The sequence below is a fragment of the Thamnophis sirtalis genome, unplaced genomic scaffold, assembly GCF_051295495.1.
Source record: "Thamnophis sirtalis isolate CommonGarterSnake01/CBP01778 unplaced genomic scaffold, rThaSir2_p1.2 scaffold_3, whole genome shotgun sequence".
NCBI classification, from domain to species: Eukaryota; Metazoa; Chordata; class Lepidosauria; order Squamata; family Natricidae; genus Thamnophis; species Thamnophis sirtalis.
The window spans coordinates 33,582,962-33,601,243 of NW_028261383.1; the positions used below are offsets into that span (position 1 = coordinate 33,582,962).

At 42.3% G+C, this 18,282-nt stretch overlaps 1 protein-coding gene and 1 non-coding gene across 2 annotated transcripts in view; one reads left to right on the forward strand and one right to left on the reverse strand.

The window, feature by feature from the left end:
* Nucleotides 1-487: 487 nt before the first annotated feature.
* The window catches only part of RNF39 (ring finger protein 39), a 28,458-nt gene continuing 10,663 nt past the window's right edge, over nucleotides 488-18,282 (forward strand). The window contains exon 1 of the mRNA XM_014068179.2: nucleotides 488-1,167. Coding sequence (XP_013923654.2) covers nucleotides 799-1,167 — 369 coding nt within the window. The 5' untranslated portion in view covers nucleotides 488-798. The remainder of the gene's footprint in view (nucleotides 1,168-18,282) is intronic.
* Nucleotides 8,951-9,022, reverse strand: TRNAP-UGG (transfer RNA proline (anticodon UGG)). The gene has a single exon. It is a non-coding gene; the product is annotated as a tRNA-Pro (tRNA).

Here is an 18,282-nt window from a genome sequence, read left to right on the forward strand (position 1 = left end):
GAACCGCTGAACTGCCGACTTTTCTGATTGACAAGCTCAGCATCTTAGCCACTTAGCCACTGATCCACCCACTAGGATAGGATATCTTGATGGGATACTCTTGAGTGAGGGCGAATCCTATCACTCTGCCTTTGTTTCAAAATATCCTGTCTTGAATGGATTTCTGCCTGCAGTATTTACCTGCAGTATTTTACCTATGAATACAGCTATCTATCTCTTTATCTCTTAAGTGCTGACATCTGCCGAGGGCTATTAAGAAAGGTGGGGGCTGCTTTCCAAGAGCATGTTTCTCCATTTCTCCCTTTAGGGGAATACAGTATAATATTCTGCCTTTTTAATGTTCCTCAAAATATTTCATTCCTCTAAGAAGAGGGGCGGGTGTTAACTTTCTACAAGCTGATGTTAAGGGCTCCTTGGAAGAGCAATTGAGATCGATGGAGCAAACCAGAGCAGACCTGCAAAGCTCTGGGATTCAGGAGGAGGTTCAGCTGGTCCTTGCAGTGGTCAGAAATCCAAACAAAATTAGCCCGATGCTCTGCATGCCCCACCCTGTTCCCAGCCGTAACTTATCACACGGCGTGTTATTTTCTAACAGCAAAACAGACTTGTCTTCCACCCCAGCGGCAGTTCCTGCCTGCCACGTTTTGGCACAAGTCCCTGGAGTGGAAGAACTGGATGGTTATGCAAGGCTGTTTACCTATTGCCGGACAGAAGCTCCTCCCCAACCTGCCTCTGGTCTCCTCCCTGCCTATATAGAGGCGCGGTGTTGAGCTGGCACCAGAGCACAGGAGCCGAAGGATGACACAGTCGTGCGGCATGGAAAGCAAAGGGCTGGTGGCTGAGCTGCAGAGAGCGGCTATCTGCCCGGCCTGCAGGGGTCACTTTAAGGACCCAGTGATCCTCGACTGTGACCACAGCTATTGCCGGGCTTGTATCACTCGCTACTGGGATGAGGAGTCCATGAAGGGAAATGGCCCTCGGGTGATATCTTGCCCGCAATGCAAGAAAGTCTTTGAGAGGAGGAACCTGCGCACCAACGTCAAGCTGGCAATCGAAGTCAAGATCACCCAACACCTCAATGCCAAGACAGCCCAGGAACCCCTTGCCCCAAAGTCCAAGCGCCGCCGTGGAGGGTGGAGGCCCACAACCAGCATCCAGAAAGAAAAGGTAGGTCGTGGGTGAAAAGGTTAGGTTGCCTAGGAGAATGCCAAGAAGAGGAGCTCCGATCTTACGCAGTGTGTGTGCTCCATAGGCACTCCTTCCCATTGGATTTGGGTTTGGAAGTTGAATATACAGTGTGTGGTATGTTCAGGTCATACACCAGAATAATTTTATCTGAAAACGATACTGAGAAATAGACTTTTCAGAAGCATTCGTTAAAATTTGTTAGAATTTGCTTGCTTTCTCATCATTTTGCTATAGTGGCCTATAGTCATAGTCATACACAATTTCCACTTCAATCTTTCTTCTTAATGTAGAATGAAGCCAGCCACAGAAATTTATATCGCTTTAAACAATGGGAAATTAGACAGTAATTTAGTTTATGAAGCGTTTTCTAAGCACCAAGGCTCAGGTCCAAAAAGAAAAAAAAAATCTGCCTGTGGTCCTAATACTTGGAGAAATCTTCCCAGCCAGGTGTTCATATGCCTGGAAATGATGGATACTGCAAATCCTATGAAGATTAGAGATGGTCAGAATTGTATTGATCACATCTGAAAGCACCATACTGGTAAAAAAAAAAATCCTGTTAAAATATAGAGGGAGAGGGAAGAAGACCTCCAAAAGACATGGATGTATTCTGCCTGTTGGATTATGTGTGAATGAAATCATAAAATTATATTCTTGCTAGTATCATGAAGATGTCTGTTATTTCCTCTCATGAACGGTGATGCAAAAACTGAATTTGTGCTTATGGATATACTAATGAAAAATAAAGTATATCAAGACAATTACGCATCACTTGATGCTCTCGAGATGTGTTGGACCACCGTCCCATCATTTACTAGTCAGTGTTGCCCTTTATAATCCACACATTGGAAGGCATTAAGGCATTAAGGGAAAGCTGAGGTGGTATCATGATGATGATGACTTGCTCAAATATAACAAAGCAAAACATTAGTGGATTTACTCAATCAATCAATCTAGTGGTGGAAGGGACCTTGGAGGTCTTCTAACCCAACCCTCTGGTCAAGCAGGAGACCCTAGACCATTTCAGACAAATGGCTGTCCAGTCTTTTCTTAAAAATCTCAAGTGATGGAGCACTCATGATTTCTGAAAGCTAGTTGTTCCATTTGATTTATTTATTTTTATTTTTTTATTGGTTTCATTTGAAATTGTACTCATTTGGTTGATCTTATTTTCCCACCAAATTTCATGGTGCTGATTTATCAACCCATTTACCACATAAAAAGTTGGGGGGGGGGGAAACCTTTTTCAAAAGAAAAACATTCACAAAGTAATTGACTATTTGAGGGCCTCACTTGAAGCTGGATTTGATGACACCGGAAGATGTGCTGTTAGGAATAGGGCTTGGCCTTTCTCTTCTACATTGCATTTTTGCTGAAGTAATAGATTAACAGACTTGGAAGGGACCTCTCAGGTCATCTAGTCCAACCCCCCGCCCAAGCAGGAGACCCAACATCTGCCTCTACCTAGGATCGAACTCACAACCTCCTGATTGTAAGGCAAGAGCTCTACCAAATATACTTCAAGCTGCCCACCAAACTGCATAGACCAGATGAGGTTTTCTTTCTCCAAAGATTGGGAAAAACTGTAGCTTAATGTTGGTGCTCCTACTTTACATGCAGAAGATGTCAGGATTGCTCCCTAGGATTGTCCCCTTTACATGCAAAAGATTCAAGAATGTCTAAGACTATGGGAACCAAAAGCCAGATTTAGAAGGAATGGAGGAAAATTATTTGGTTTCTTGGGGTTAGGATGAACTAATGGCAAGGAGCTACAGGTGCTATCCTGGGCTCCTTAGAGGAAAAGCAGAATAGAAATGAACTAAGCACGTATCTTTTTTTTTAAAAAATACAATCTTTTAGTGGAGGGATAGGCAATCCAATGTCCTCCAGAGATAATCAACTACTTCAGAATAGCTAGAATACCTCAAGTTTCCCATCCTTGTTTAAAGAAGCAGGATTTCTCCACACTTGCATGTCTTGTATATTCCATTCTTACCATAGCTCACGATGATTCTGCAACATGTTCAATAAAGTCATGTTACAATCATGATGTGGGTTTGTTATCTGGCCTGTAATTGTTCTACCAATGCTGCAACGTTTTTCACAACTCAACATTACGCTGCTGGTGTTGAAGGCACTGAAACATGGTCAAGACAAGAGGTTAGCAATCCTAGGACTACCTTTGATAGACCTCCTACAAAGAAAATAACCCCCACAAATTGCAAAAGAAATGAGTAGAACAGGCATTTATGGAGCAGTAGTACTAAATATTTTTCAAGACAGATCTTGTACTAGAACTGCAGGTGCCTCAGAAATGAGGCATGGCTTATATTTATTCATATGATTGCAATCTGAAAGGCATGCCTCAGTGGAAAACACTTTTACAATTGTCAAAATAAGAATGAACAGAGATCAACAAGAATCATTGTGGTTAGTGAAGATGGAAGAAACAGATTACCGTAACAGACAAAAGAAGGCAAATAGAAGAGGAATGATTGCCAGAATAAAAAAGAGAAACAATGCAAAATGGATATCTATGTATAAATCCTTCCAGAGTCATGTTCAAATGTTCTTTCTTCTGTTGATAGTATAATGTATTAGATACATAACATGGTTCCACCACAAAACCGCGGTAGACTAAAGCGCCTGTGAATAAAGCGCGGTGACAAAACCGCACCGTCAAAACCGCGGGACAACAGCGCACCGACAACAGCGCACCGACAGAAGCGTGCTGTAACATAACCCTAAACCTAACCCTAAACCTAACGCTAAACCTACCCTAAACCTAACCCTAAACCTAACCCTAAATCTAACCCTAAACCTTACCTTAAGTTAAATCACGCTTCTGTCGGCGCACTGTTCTCAGCGCGCTGTTGTGGGCGCGCTTTTGACATTGCGGCTTTAGCGCCGCGGTGTTGTCGGCGCGCTTTTGACGTTCGCGGTTATGTCGTGCCACGACATAACATAATGTACGAAGTCAAGGCTGCAGTCACACAGAATTAAAAGTATGATTTGCTTTCTTGCACAAGGACATGCATGTGCCCCAGCAAGGATTTATGGATGTGCAAAGTCTGCTATTAATTCATGCTCCCTGGTGTAACCAGTCCATTTGCATTGGTAATGAACTTAGTTTGCTTGCCAACTCAAGTTTCATTTACAACATTCTTTCATCTTGATTTCTACTTTGGATTTACTTTTTCCTGAAAGGGAAGGCCTGGCAGCTTTTGACTTGCATCGACTGGTTAAAAAAGAAGAGGTAACCTGACAAGATAATGACATTCTTGATCACAAGCTTAATAAAATCAGAACATGGCAAAGAAGATCATTGGAAAGAGAAAGGCTACTGGCTGTCACCTTGAATTATAATGGAAGAACCTTGTGCTGTGAAAATTGCCTTCATCCGATTCATCTTCTCCCGGTTAAACCAGCTATATCTTATCTGCTCTATCCACACAGCCTTCCTTTCCTCTTACTTCACCTTCTCCTACATGGCCAAGGTGGAGGCTGGAGAAAAAGCTACCTTGCAGTTCCAGGAAGACTAAGTATCAGGGAAACCTGAGGGTAGGAGTTGCAAGCTAGGGATGGTAACCTAGCTGAAACTGGGCTGTTTTCCAAGGACAGCAACCGGATGTTGTCATTGTCTTCCTCTCACTCCTTAGCCATCCTAGCTCTAGGATTGCCTTTCTGAAGAACCTTCATGGACACAAGTCAAGCCACCTGCCTGGCCCCAGTTTAGCTTGTATTTTGGTGATTATTTTATTGATGTGTGTAATGATTACTTATTGGTATTTTGTATTTTTGTGATCCGCTTTGTAAGGAGTTTCAATGCTGTGGGACAAGCAGCTCCAAAGCAAGTCTGTCTATTGAACCTTGGAGTCAATTGTCCCAAGAGCTAGTAAGAGCTTGCATTTTCTAGAGGAATAATATCACCCATTGTTCTTTTGCTGAGAACGAAGTATTAAATTGGCCTTGCTTTTGAATATTCATCTTTAAAACTTGAGAACGCAATACCGTCACATTATTAACAGCTATAACATGTTTCAGGATGCCATAAAAATCCTTTTTCTTTAGTCTAGGTTGCTTAGCTAGCTATTTTGTTGGATAAGAGGATTGCCTCATGCCTGGAAGGAGATTTGAAACCTAGCCTTCAAGTGCTCCCCATTACACTTCATTCTCCGTTTCTTCATTAAATTCTTTGTTGTTTCAATCCCCAAATGGGAATAATTAACAGGTTAATTGAGGCATACAATTTGGAGATATTTAGGGACAAAAAAAGGATTTCCAAAGTTATAGAGAACAAAATATTATGAATCTAGTTTTCTATTGGGTTCTGCTTTTAACAAAGCTTGAAACAGACAACAGTACTGTTTTTTCTAATCTTGGAATTGGCAACCCATAACCTATATGCATCTCTTGCGGTCTTTTGTGTAGCTTCTGGGTCCAACTCCCACTCCATGATATCTTTGCTAATGTTTTCGTGTTATCTGTTTTAAGATAGTAAAACAGGTAAAATAGTAGCAAAATAGATGAAGGCTCCAAGATGTATGATACCTCAATGTCATTTGTTTAAAAAAAGAATAACCTTATTTAAAATAATATTTTCAAATGACACAAATTCTCTCCTTGTATGTCTTCCATCTTGATATTGTTTAAGAAGTCCTTGAAAACCTGGCTCTTTCCCAGGCTTTGGTGGTATTGATGGGTGTTAAGCCCGTTTATAGGGTTTTATCTGTTAGTAGGACTCTGTGTCTGGTTATACTTTGGGGTGGGGGTTCCCCTTGTTTTTCTTGTTTTTTACTATTTTTAATGCTGTACACCAATCAGTGTTTTGGAGTTGTGTGGTCTTCTAAATCGCTTCCTTAATTAATTTATGATAAGGGTCTTAAATAGGGGTGAAATTCATTTTTTTTTACTACCGGTTCTGTGGGCGTGGCTTGGCGTGGGTGCAAGAGCAGAATACTGCAAAATCTTCCCTCCCCACTCTGGGGCCACCTACAGGTGGCATTTGCCGGTTCTCCGAACTACTCAAAATTTCCGCGACTGGTTCTCCAGAACCTGTCAGAACCTGCTGGATTTCACCCCTGGTCTTAAAGAACCAGTTTTCCAGTGAGGTTCTACCATGTGTTTTGCAGCTCTCAGTGGCTAATTTTTTTTAAAAAGGGTATCCCCTTATCTGTAAACACTGTCCATTACCTGAGCTTGATTCAAAGGAAACTTTCTTTTCTTTTCCCTTCCTAGATTAGGGGTGGACAACAAGTTGCCTTCCAGATATTGAACCCCCAAATATCTCCATTCTAGCAGAAATGGAAATTGCCCATAGCCAAATCCCTGTCCTTAGATCCTGGTTTATAAAGAGGTTCCACAGCCGCCTACTGCAATTATTCTGCTATTAAGTACAAACACCCCAACTGCTAATGCTCATATGTGGCAGGTTCATTTGTATATAGAAGGTTGTAGGTGAAATCCCTGGAAACTCACTTTCAATGAGGTCAGGTAGAAGGTTTTGATCTAATCAAAACCAACCAAAAAGAGTGCTGTCAGTTCAGTGGTGGGTTCCGGATCCCGTTGCAACCAGTATGGTTGCAACAGGGCCGGTGTCCAGCACACAAACGTCTTACCATTCATCGACACATCCACGACGCTCCAGCTGCTCAGTGGAGCGTCATGCAGGCTCTGTACACGCCGTGCGCGGAAGCCCTGAAGAGTTTAAAGACAGGTAAGGAGCGAGGGCGGGTGGCTGGGCTCTCCGGAGCACCGTACCGGAACGGTACCCAGTGCTCCGGGCAGGCTCTGGTATACCTGTACCGGGGTGTACCACCTGCAACCCACCACTGTGTCAGTTATATAAGAGGCAGCAATCCCTTCCCCTGTAGTGGTCTTTTAAGTTGGGTAAGAGAGACTTATTTATACCATATGTCCCCCAAAATAAGACCTCCCTGGATAATAAGCCCAACCAGGCTTTTGAGTGCATGAGCTAAAATAAGCTCTCCCCTAAAATATTTAACCTCATGTGGAGGTGGTCCCCGCCATTTCCTGGGAGGGAAGGGGGGAACATGCCCCACACGCCCCACATGCATCTGCCCTCCCCACATGGACCTGCCATCCATGCAGAATGGCCTAGCGGATGCCACTCCTGCAAACCCTAGCTACCACACCCCTTCTTTTAGCGACGCAAGAGTGTACCAGAAACACAGACAGAACGTCCGCCCTTCTCTGGATCATCTGATCCGCAGGCCACAGTTAAGGGGCCTCCTGCACCTCAACAATAATAAGACCTCTCCGAAAATAAGGGCAAGCTCTTATTTCAGGGGTCAAAAGAAAATAAGACCCAGTCTTATTTTCAGGAAAACATGGTAGGTTTCACATGTTCGGTTGAATCTGGATTTAGCAATACAATACAATAGCAGAGTTGGAAGGGACCTTGGAGGTCTTCTAATCCAACCCCCTGCATAGGCAGGAAACCCTATACCCGGGATGGCAAACCTATGGCACGCTTGCCACAGGTGGCACGCGGAGCCATTTGTCAGGGCATGCAAGGCGCATCCTGGCCAGCTGGGTTCAGCCTTTTTTAAAGCCATTTTTGGCCCTCCCCAGGCTCCAGAGGCTTTATAGGAGCCTGGGGAGGGTGAAAAGAGCCCCCCCAGAGGCCCTTTGGAGGCTTCAGGAGCTTCCCTGAAGCCTCCGGAGTGAAAAAAAACAGCCCTACGAGCAAATCGGAAGTTCAGGAACAGACTTCCGGTTTGCTCATAGGGTTGGTTTAAGCCCTCTGGAGGCTTCAGGGACCATCAGGAGGCTTCCCTGAAGCCTCCAGAGGACTAAAAACGACCCTCTGAGCAAACTGGAAGTCACTTCCGGTTTGCTTGTAAGGTTGGTTCCGGTTTGCTCATAGGGCCGGTTTAAGCCTTCCGGAGGCTTCAGGGAAGCCTCCTGAAGGTCCCTGAAGCCTCCGGAGGGACGGGGGAGGGACGGGGGAGGGTGTTTTCACCCAGCCTCTGGAGCCTGGGAAGGGCGAAAAAAGAAAGTAAAAAAGGGGGGGAGTTCATCTCATGCGCGCATGTGTACTGGGGTGATTGCACATTGCATTATGGGTGCCACACGCCTGCGCACGACCCCCCTGCAGTCTCTCCCCTTATGGCACACGAGCCCAAAAAGGTTCGCCATTGCTGCCCTATACCATTTCAGACAAATGGCTGAAATTAGCTGCAGGCAGTCCTTCATTGCATGTTAATAATATAATAGCAGAGTTGGAAGGGACCTTGGAGGTCTTCTAGTCCAACCCTCTGCCTAGGCAGGAAACCCTATACCGTTGCAGACAAATGGCTATCCAACATTTTCTTAAAGAGCCAAGGTGGCGCAGTGGTTAAATGCAGCACTGCAGGCTACTGCTAGATCAGCAGGTCAGCGGTTCAAATCTCACCGGCTCAGGGTTGACTCAGCCTTCCATCCTTCCGAGATGGGTAAAATGAGGACCCAGATTGTTGGGGGCAATATGCTGACTCTCTGTAAACCGCTTAGAGAGGCCTGAAAAGGCCTATGAAGCGGTATATAAGTCTACTGCTATTAAAGATTTTCAGTGTTGGGGCATTCACAACTTCTGGAGGCAAGCTGTTCCACTGATTAATTGTTCTAACTGTCAGGAAATTTCTCCTCAGTTCTAAATTGCATCTCTCCTTCATTACTTTCCACCCATTGCTTCTTGTTCTACCCTCAGGTGCTTTGGAGAACTGTTTGACTCCCTCTTCTTTGTGGCAACCCCAAAAAAGGGCTCGTCCGGGATTTGAACCCGGGACCTCTCGCACCCAAAGCGAGAATCATACCCCTAGACCAACGAGCCATCACATGTTATGTGGCTGCTATTACTATAGTTTGTAAGCCATGATTTGTTTACCATGGGAAAATTGTGCTTTTAATAAACTGCTGTTAAGCAAACCATGGAGCAGCACAATCTGTGAATCCTTTCAGGGTGTTCATGAGGTTAGTAATATGATGGGTTTCCCTGTAGCTGCCAGAGGTGAGAAAGACAAAAAGTCGACAACAGAAAGAAATAAAGTGGAAAGATAGGTGGTAAAAATAGGTCTGACAAAATAGCATGTGCAGAAAGCTGAAAATTCAGCTAAGATTAGCATTCCTCGGGCTGTTTGTTCTAGAGATGTTCTACATATCTAATACTCATCTGCCCATGCAGAATAAATGCAGTGGTTTGGGGCCATCTCTCGACAAAGAATGCCAAATGTATAAGTTGCTTTTTAAAAAAGGAATGGAATATAATTTATACCAAAGGATTGAACTTAGGTTCAGCAGAGGATAGAGTGGGATGGGAGATTTCGGGAATGGATGAAGACTGATCAAACTCACTTGGATCAAACTCAAGTGGCAGAAAACAAAAATTGGAAAATGGGGACTTGGACACGTAGATAAAAATACCGAAATAGTAAATATAAAAAATTAGGAAAATGGCAGGAGAAAACCCCAACATTTTCGGGTTCAGTGGGCATATTTGGAATTTTAAGGTTGTGTTGTAGAAGCCCTTACCTATAAGGTGTATTATTGGGAATGAAATTATTTGCAAAACATTGATCTTTCAGAATTATACTTGCCACCTTGGTAGCCTCTAGCCAACCACAAGACAATCCCCATCAACCTGCTTCATTTTTATCCTCTTCTGAACAAGAATCATATTCCCAAATAAAGCAGTGGAGCATAGCTATCCAGCATTATTATGAATTAAGCTTATAGAGCCCATTTGGGGATTGCAACTTTTGGGAATTATGTCTTTCCTGGAGGCTACCATGTTTCCCTGAAAATAAGACAGGGTCTTATTTTCTTTTGACCCCCGAAATATGCTGTTGGCCTTATTTTCGGCGAGGTCTTATTATTTTTGAGGTACAGGAGGCGGCAAGCGTGGTCACCTCATGGCTGCTGCTGTGTTGTAATATTTTTGGGGAGGGCTTATTTTTGGGAGAGGAATTATTTTAGCACATGCGCTCAAAAGCCTGATTGGGCTTATTATCTGGGGACGTCTTATTTTGGGGGAAACAGGGTAGTATTTTACATTATACCAGCTACCCCTTTTTATTTAATGTAAGCTGTGAAGTGAGCAGGGAGCCTGATGGGTGACAGTGGAGTTGTTACTAGACACCTTGATACTCCATTACACTGAGCTTCCTAGAGAAAGTTCAATACCTCACGAGGGTGCCAGGCTGGACTCATCTATTCAGTCAGAACCAACATCTCCTGCAAGTCAAACTGTTGGTGCTTAAATTTTCAGCAGTCCCAGCACATTCCTGCTCCCGATGGTGTCTAATTTCAATAAATCAAACTGTGCAAATGCAAAGTTATCTTCCTGCACTCGATTTTGAATAATCTAACATGATAAGGCTTTAGCACAGCATGATAATATGTCTCATTAGAGTCTCAAAATAGGCCAAAGCTGTTCTACTTCCTATTTATGAAGATGCTCCTCCCTGAAAAGGAATATCAGGATCTTTGCATGTAGTGAAGCCCTTGTTGGGTGTTTACATGTAGAGCATCTCTATTGCCAAAGAGACAAGAGTTGATGGAACTCATGGATAGGATTTTCTTTGGATCCCCAGTGTTTATACTAACCACCTTTGAATAATAACCAGCTTGTAGTTTGTCTGTCCTCCCTTGGGATAATACCTATCATCACGTTTTATCTGTTTCCTCTGAGCAGTCTAAGGGAGAAGATATCATATGTGTTTCATTATAATTTCCTAAGCAGTGATAACAGCCAGCAGGATAAACAAGAAAACTTTTGCAATAGATGAGTTGCTGTATCAAAATATGGCCCCTTCGTAACACACTTAAGATGTACAAGCAAGATATGAGTTTGAATTTACAGCAGGAAAGGGAACACTAGTTCAGAAAGTTTATTCATTTCATATTACACTGAGATGGGGTGATCCGAAACAAACCTCATTGGCTGGGTTTGCACCACAAATGAAGCTAGATTAGATTTCTTATATTTCCACCCTTAATTATGAAATAAACCTGAATTGGAAAAAAAAACCATGTCCCAATATCAGTGAAATTCAACCCATTTTCCCACACAATTTTGATGGTATCATCTTGGGTTGCTATGGGACTGTGTTAAGCCCGTGTTGACCTCCTGTCTCTCACTGCAATGTGTAAAAGCAGCTATTTTGTGTTGTCCTGAGCTGTGTGGGCAGGAGGGGGGAGGGGAAGTGAAAGGATGTCACCTTGCAATCTAGAGACAAGTGGTAGTGGGAGATAGAGGAACAACAGTTCTTGTATGTTCCTCTCAACTTCTGGTCCTGTAATCTGCCTCTCTGATACTGTGCCCAAGACATGAAGAACAGAAAGTGGATTAAAGCACTCTATATTTCTCTCAATAGATATATGACTTCTTTATCTATCACAACAAGTGATTGTCTTACCAAAATTGATCAAATACTCTGTTTCCCTGAAAATAAGACCTCCCCATATAATAAGCCCAATCGGGTTTTTGATTGCATGTGCTAAAATAAGCCCTCCCTGAAAATATTGCAACACAGCAGCAGCCATGAGGTGACCACACTCACTGCCTTCTGCACCTCAAAACTAATAAGACCTCCCCGAAAATAAGGCCAACGGCTTATTTCGAGGTTAAAAGAAAATAGGACCCTGTGTTATTTTCAGGGAAACACATTAAATGTAAATACTGCTAAGACCCAACCCTCCTATCTTTCCATAAGGGCCTAAAGACACGGCTGTGCCAGTCGGCCTGGGGCCCCAGTGGGGGAATAGCGCAGTGGAGGTGGTTGATTGAGTAATAAAATATCCCATTCTCCCCCCCTCCACCACCCCCATCTTCCCTATGTGTCCTTGGTTTTAATGTTTGATTTTAACTTTTCATGTTTTAACTTAGATGTAATTGTAAGCCGCTCAGAGTAATGGTAAGATGGGTGGCCAATGAATTTTATAAATATAAATAAATAAATAAATAAATAAATAAATAAATAAATAAATAAATAAATAAATAAGCATGGATTTCAGGGGCTTGAAATTGTTAAGGGGTTTCACAAGACCATGACTGATCCAGATGCCTTGGTGAGTCAGGCTAAAGCCCATCTTCATTTAGTATTTTGTTTTTAAGCGTGGGCAACCAGATCATTTGTGCAAGGTCGTCTTTATTATAGTTTATTCAACCAAAGTTTCTGGGTTTATCTGGCATTGAAGGTTTACCTGATATTGAACCAAAAACTAATCCTGGGGCCCAGGCCTTCATACAGCCTTAAAAGTAATGGGTTGAAATTTATGATTTGATGTGGTGTGTAGTCACAATTATCTGGCCAACTTTATATACTTCTGATACTATAAAGATGGTGAACAGATTTACTGCATGATGATAGGCAGGGATTCCCATCTACCACATTGCTGTTGACCAAACCTTTACATAGAGATTCAGTTACTGGGATCACCGTCATTGTGAGTGAAAACATGAAAGAGCCACAGTTAGATTTCTCCAATGTAATTCTTACAAACTACATCAACATCAACTGGGACCTGCTCCTTTGTGGTCAGCTTAGGGAGACATCTCTGACATTTTTGGGGCTCCTCAAAGAAAGAGATGCGGTGGCTCAGTGGCTAAGACGCTGAGCTTGTCGATCAGAAAGATCAGCAGTTTGGCACTTCAAATGCCTAGCACCGTGTAATAGAGTGAGTTCACGTTACTTGTCCCAGCTTCTGCCAACCTAGCAGTTCAAAACCACGTAAAAAATGCAAGTAGAAAAATAGGGACCACCTTTGGTGTGAAGGTAACAGTGTTCTGTGTGCCTTTGACATTTAGTCATGCCGGCCACATGACCATGGAGACGTTTTCAGACAGCACTGGCTCTTCAGCTTTGAAACAGAGATGAACACCACCCCTTAGAGCTGGGAACGACTAGCACATATGTGTGAGGGGAACCTTTACCTTTTAAAGAAAGAGACTGCAGAAGTCATTATGGCTACTATAAGGCAATGATGAGGTGTTTGTTTGCTGCTGTCTCTTAGGCCCCCAGTTTACAATTCAGATATGGTAGCATTATCTGAAGTACGCTTGGCAAAGGGGGTATTGGAATAATTAGAAGTGTTTTCATTTGGGAAGGCAGACCTATAACTGAGGTTATGTCCATCCACCTTTCCAGCTCCCCTAGCTCAGGTAATACTTTTTAATTTGACCATCTGTTTTCAGCTTAGTGCCCAGAATCCATGAAGTTATTAGGATGAGCAAGAACATCTTAGATAGGCACATTTAGGAGGGAAAATATCTTGTGTAATAAAGAATGCCACATGCAGTGAGAAAAACAGTCATTATGTTAGCCTAACTCCTAAGTACAGGGAGTGCTGTGGCCTGGCCACAAAGTATGCACACCCTGGTGCTTTGTGCTAATTAGGTGTGGAGAATTATCACCACCTCCATATTCTGTATTCCTTCTCATTCCCCAATCATTCCATTTCAGCTTCCTAAACCAATGCATCATTTTGTGAGTAGCGTAAGGAACACAGAAACATTTAGATACCTGACATACGGAATTCTTAGCAGCTGAGCTGGATGGAGATGACTTCATAGGGACAGTTGAAAGATCCTGCAGAAAAAGCAAAGAGGTGAAGATGGTATCATACAAGGGAGGCGGCAGCTGGAGCTGGGCACGTGCATTGCTGATTGGAAGGATCTCAAGGGTGTCGCCCTTTTTGGTGACTGATCACTCAGAGTCCAAAAATTAAGTAAGGTGGATCAAGGCCATGGCTGACATTACTCCCTTGTCAGCTGGACTGCAGCCAGACCTTCCCAATTCTCGGGAACGCACAACACCTAGGATGCCAGATCAGCATGTTGAGTCATGGCCAAAGCTTTGTGCCAGGCATGGTCCAAGACAGGTAGAAATTCAACAGGTGGAATTCTGTGCCTCCATAGACAGGCAGGTGTGGAAAATGCTGCATCTCTTCAATGTACGGATGGTGTGTAAATTTTAAAGGGACAAATTCTCTATTGGAGAAGGAAGTATTCCTCGCAGGCTGAAAAGTATTTTCATAGAGTAGATACAAGCTTTGGGAGAAGAGATATTTTTTGAAACCAAAGAAGAGGATGAAAGTGTTATCCCAAAAGTGCTTTTTCAAAAGGCAACTGGACTTTGTTTTTCCTTTGAAGACATTCTGCTTCTCATTCAAGAAGCTTCTTCAGTTCTTCATACCTGGATGATTGAGAAGCTCCATAGTCATGGAAAGTGTTAGTTCCACCCTCCCCACATGCTGTGGTGCTCATCGCCCACACATCCTAAAACTAAAAAGAAACCCTAAAATTAACTTTTTGTTTTTAATTAACAACATGCATTACATACCTACAAGCCTCTAACCTGGGCTTTGACAGCACAAAACCATGTTTTGTTTAGCTATGACTAATTTCACTACTAGGCTATAATTCATGGTTTACAAACCTCAGTGCCTAAGATAGCATGTTGTAATAATCCCAAACCAAACAAACAAACTATATTATCCATTTCCACTACAGTCAAGTCTGGCTTTCTTGTTTACCTCAGATTGAAAGCTAAATTCTAGGGCACACATGGCAGCAGGCCAATCAAATGTAAGTACTTCGGGGTATGATCCAAAAAGATGTGCTCCCCAGACCCAATACAGTTGGGGGCTGTATTCTGTCAGGGCTCCAAGTACCACCCCCCCCAACAAAAGAAGACTCCGAGGCTGGGCATTCCTCAAAGTTCCATTTTATTAGAGATGTCATATTGGCACATCTGGAAAAAAACCCGAATTTGAAAGCTTCCCGGTTTGCCCCACCCAACTGAATGTCCAGGCCCCTGCCCCAGCATGCACAAGTCCATTACATGGTCCATTCAATACACTGTCCTAACTGGAGTTACTCCCCAGTCACACCCCTCTAGGTGCAGGGCAGAGTGACCTTGACTCTCGGAGAAAGGAATGTTATTTTGACTTTATATCTACCCAGCTCTATGCAATCCCCCCTCCCAGTTTCCCACGGCATTAAATGTGGCAGGCCTGAAGATTCAAGGCCCAAGATGGCTTCCAGGCCTGACACATTCAATACCAAGTCTATGAAATGCCGTCACCCTCCAGAGATGTTGCAAATCCCTTTGTAGGCAAATTGAATTGATCATGTTACAGGGTGTAAGGTTCCAGCAGTTTCCCGGAGCCACTGAAATGCCAAAGAGAGTGAGACACGAGACGAGGCTTGCAAAAAATATCAACTTTTATTTATGGCCATAGCAAAAGCTGGGTGACAAAACTATATCCAAAACATACAAACAAAATGCATGTAAGGAATAGCCACACCACGCAAGAATGGCTCAGAATATTATATACATTTTAAGCAGATAGAAACAAAGTTTATCCAATCAGAGACAAAGATTTGTTACCAATGTGATCTTAAAAGCGTTCTTTTGTTCAAGCTCCTGTCTCTGTCTACCTTGTCGAAGGAGTATTCCTATAGCCTTGTGTAGGGGGTGGCAGCCCCCCTTTGCCAAGTTGTTTTTTCAACAGAATGTTTTAAGGATTTATGAGCCAGGGAAACTCCCTAGTTTGGTTCCTTTATCTATACAGTTTGATATTCCCATGTAACAATTTCTTCTACTAGTTTGGTTCCTTTATCTATGCGGCCGTGTAACAATTTCTTCTATGTTTTTAGGAATGTGCCTAGCTCTGAAGCCAAGAATAGAAGGGAGACACAGCAGAGAGATAACATTTGCAGTAATGCCATCCAGTATTAAGGTTCCAATTTGCTAGGTTAGAAAGCAACTAATTTCTGACAGTATACAATATAGATTCATATTGATTCATATACTCCTTCAAGGGGAAGAAGAGTTAGGAACCTATGGCCCAGTAAAGCAAATTGTTTATTATAGCTACTATGCTGATTTATAAGGAAGGGTAAATAGTAAGGTCATCCAGATGAATTTTTCCAAAGCATTCCAACATCATGCTGTAATGTATACAGTGTCTACCTTTTTTTAAAATCTGGCCTTTGCCTTCCATTTAATGGACATTTAATGACCATTCAAAGTTAACAACGGCACTGAAAAAGTGTGTTTTTCACACATATGACCGTTGCAGCACCACCATGGTTATGTGATTAAAATTTGGATCCTTGACCTGCAGCATGAATTTATGATAGTTCCTTGCTCCGGGGTCATGAGATCGCCTTTTGTGACCTTCCCACAAGCCAAATCAATGGGAAAGCCAGATTCACTTAACTAACTTAACAGCTGCAGTGATTCACTTAACAACTGTGGCAGGAAAGGTCCTAAAATGGGTCAAAACTCACGTAACTGTCTTAGCGACATACATTTTGGGCTCAGTGGTGGTTGTAGGTCAAACACTAACTGTAGTAGTTAAGGGTATATGAGCTCTGGTTCTGCCTTTGCTCGGGGCTGTTCAGCAAAGGGCCGATGCTTTGCTGGAGGCCCAGTATATACTATTTAGGTTTTTTTGCAGGCTAATGAAATTATATTGTATCTTCAAAGTGATTTGGTTGCATTAGGTGAGCCAGGTTTAAATTTAGCACTGCAGCCTAAGGCATTGGGGAAACATGTACCTGAATTATTTCTATGGGACATCGACTGCCTGCTTAGGAACTAATCTCATCAGAAATGGCACATTTTGAGATGCACAGCGAATCCAATTTGGTCAAGTTTCATTTCCTACATCAGTAAAGTATTGTAGGGCATATAGATTTTCTTTAGAAGTTGGAAATGCAATCATGGCTAGCATAAGTATGTGGAGCTTTCCTCCTTTTCGCAATGTTACAACATGGAATGGTTTTATTTGCATGTATGAAATTATTCCCAATATTTATCGAGACGCCGTCTCCTTAAATGGCATTAGGGTATTCTTACAGATTTCTCGTCCACCTAGTAACTTTTGTAAGGTATTGTTTCATATAATCGTTTCGTGCTGTGTGCCACCCAGAGCTCTGATGGAGTCATGGCTAATAAATAAGTAATAAACTATTAATGCATTGTTATATTAGTGCTCAGACTGGAAAGTCTGCCCTGAATGCATATGTTAACTCGAATACTGATTAGTCAGGCTTTTTACGCGGATAACTTTTAACTTCTTCAATCGAAAACAACTGTAGATCTCTGAACACAAAAATATTGGAAGATTTTTTTAATTAAATAAATGAAAGCTAACTATCCCTTTCTACCTCCATTACTAAAATAAATGAAAAACAGGAGGAGAAGGGGGAGGGGGGAAGATGGAATTTCTACCTTGGGGATACAATATTTTTATTATTTGTACATATGTAACTGAGAAGAATAAAACAATGAACAATTAACATTTGATATATAACATTTGTGCCAATGTGTTTTTGTGGAATTGGGCATGTAAAACTGGGAAAGGGGGTCTTTTTTAAAAAGTAAAATAAATCAGAACCAATGATAGGAACTCAACACATCTACACTGAATTGGACAAAGGATGTGGTTTTATGGGTTTTATGGGTTTTATGTTGTGATTTTTAAGATCATAAGCTGCCAGGAGTCACCTGTGGGTGGGTTGAGTGGCCATATAAATTTGTTTAATAAATAAATTTTACTACAAAACACCAGTAAGTGAGATTGATCTGGACTTGGGGGAAACTGTAACTGATCCTCTGTAGGTCACTCGGCTTTCCTCATTTGTAATAATTTCTCTGCTCTTGTTAATTTGGAAGCTATAATGATATGTTTAGAGAATTATCTTCACAAAGGGAAGAAAACACTCCATCAATACTCCACTAGAGTGCCTTCAAAGAATGAAAATTATGACAATAGATAAGGATGAAATAATGTTCTCATTTGATATCACAGCCCTTTCACATCCATAGACTCAGAATTAGCCAAATAATCTATGACAACATGGCACCATGGCACCAAATACACAAAGATTGAAATACCCAGGATCATGGATCTTACTAACATCTGCCTTACCACATTCTTTCAATTTGATGGATAGACCTATCAACATATCAAAGGTACACCTATGGGATCACCGCTTTCAAGACCCATAATGGAGGTCATGTTACAATGTCTGTAATCAATAGCACTCCCACAAATACAACCCAGATATGGATCAGATAT